This window comes from Rhinopithecus bieti, unplaced genomic scaffold, assembly GCF_001698545.2.
Source record: "Rhinopithecus bieti isolate Rb0 unplaced genomic scaffold, ASM169854v2 repeat_35715, whole genome shotgun sequence".
NCBI classification, from domain to species: Eukaryota; Metazoa; Chordata; class Mammalia; order Primates; family Cercopithecidae; genus Rhinopithecus; species Rhinopithecus bieti.
The window spans coordinates 1-2,233 of record NW_016840526.1 but is presented as its reverse complement, the minus strand read 5'-3'; the positions used below and the strand labels follow the sequence as shown (position 1 = coordinate 2,233).

Sequence of the window (2,233 nt, the reverse complement as noted above, 5' to 3'; positions counted from 1 at the left end):
AAAACACACGATATCCATGCATCCTATCAGAAAAGACGCATCCACCGGTATGACAATGGTGAGTTTTATAGCTGTGTACACCAGTCATCGAAGTTAAAGACTTGGTAATGGGTTAAGTTAGTAATGACACACAGTCACCTGAGTGTAATTAGGCTTGCATTAAGTGCTTTCTAAGCAAAAAAAATTTTGATACTTTGAATTCAGTGAATAAAGTGACCTGTGTTCTAAACCATAACATGAGATCTTTAAAATAGAACAAGTGCATATACATTGCTCATGCTCAGACTTTGAAAGATATTGATATCATCACAATTAATGGAATAACTCTGCAGTTGGGATCTTACAAAAGAGAAAAAATCTGTGTCTGCAGGAGAGAATGTGTATGCAAGTGTCAATCGAGAAAAATGACGAGACAAGTCTCAATCATTTTAGGAGATTTATTTGCCAGAGTTAAGGACATGCACCTGGGGGACAGGTGTATACCTTTCTCCAAAGATGATTTTCTCTAAATTTAAAGGGGGAAAGGGTGGGATATTGAGAAGTACACAATTTTCATGTAAAAGGTGGGTAGAAAAAAATAGTCATTCATGCATTTTTCTGGCTGAGTGAATCTGGATTTTGTTTACATGAGATGACATAAACAAATGAGGCAGAAGAATAATGCAGGAAAGCTGCATTTTATATAAGACAACATAGGCAAAATGGGGCAGGGAAACAATCGGATATGCCTTTGTGTCTGGTGAACTGGGGATGACTGCACCTGTAAAGACAAGCTATCAGTTTGCATTGCCATGGTGTAATTTTAACAGCTCATGAGGAATTTCCTTGTGGGCAAAATATGGGGGAGGCATGTAGCTTTTCCTCTTGTAGCCATATTTTTTAGGAACCAGAAGGGGGAGGCAGGTTTGTGTGACCCTGTTCCCAGCTTGATTTCTCCCTTTGGTTAAATGAGTTTGAGTTGCCAAAATTTAATTTCCTTTCACACAAGTAACATTGGAAAGATTTCAACTGGGCTCTACCACTGAATGGTTGGTCTAGGATTCAAAGGTGGTGAAATGAATGTATAGATGTATGTTGGTAAATCATTAAGAGCTTTTAATCTTAGTCCCTAAAGGAGAACTCTCTCATTCTGGAGGATCCCTTTGAATGTAATGATTTGGGAGAAGATTGCACTCACAGTTCCACAATGACTCAGTGTTTGTTACCTCAGAGTGGAAAGAAACCCTACGTCAGCAAACAGTGTGGAAAATCCCTTAGTAATCAGTTGTCCCCTAAACCACATAGACAAATTCATACTAAAGGTAAATCGTATCAATGTAACATATGTGAAAAGGCCTATACTAATTGCTTTCACCTTAGACGGCACAAGATGACTCACACTGGAGAGAGGCCATATGCATGTCATCTATGTGGAAAATCCTTCACTCAGTGTTCTCACCTTAGAAGACATGAGAAAACTCACATGGGAGAGAGACCGTATAAGTGTCATCAGTGTGGGAAAGGCTTTATTCAATCCTTTAACCCTCAAAGACATGAGAGAACTCACCTTGGATAAAAGCGTTATAAATGTGATAAAAGTGGGAAAGTCTTTAGTCAAAGCTCTGGCTTTAGAGGACATAAAAGAATTCACACTGAAGAGAAACCACATGCTTGTCTTCTATGTGGGAAAGCCTTCAGTCTATCTTCTGACCTTAGATGATATGAGAGAACATGCACTGGAGAAAAGCCATATGAATGCCATTTATGTGGGAAAGCCTTCAGTCAATGTACTAATCTTAAATAACATCAGAAAATTCACCCTGGAGAGAAAATCATAGATGTCTTCAGAACATATTCTGACTTTAGAGGACATGGTGTTAGGAGTGACGAATGTAAGGAATATGGAAGAGACTTCAGCTGTAGTTGTAACATCTAAACATGCCAAAGGACTCACATTTTGAAGAATTACTGTAATCAACATGGACGTTACTTCAGTTACCTTTATTCTTCAGTCCACATCAATAAATTCATATGGAAGAGAAATTGTACGACATGTGTGTACCAAAGACTTGTGAGTGATCTGATCATAAATGACACGAGAGAGCTGAAACTGTCAACATAATAAACTAAAAGTCTTCAGCAACAGTTTTAATAACTTAAAATGTGTGGGACTTTCAGGTAGAGAATCTCTAGCTCTGCGTTCAGTGTGAAAATGTTTTTAGGGCAATTTGTTGTCAAATAACATAAGAAAACT

General features: G+C 38.0%; 1 protein-coding gene across 1 annotated transcript; it reads left to right on the top strand.

The window, feature by feature from the left end:
- Window positions 1–4: 4 nt before the first annotated feature.
- Window positions 5–1,699, top strand: LOC108524957 (zinc finger protein 705A-like; the record flags this gene model as incomplete). The annotated part of the gene is given in 2 exon segments (XM_017866034.1): window positions 5–58; window positions 1,115–1,699. Coding segments are annotated over 2 exon segments (639 nt in total), but the record flags the coding sequence as incomplete, so codon positions are not given.
- Window positions 1,700–2,233: the final 534 nt, after the last annotated feature.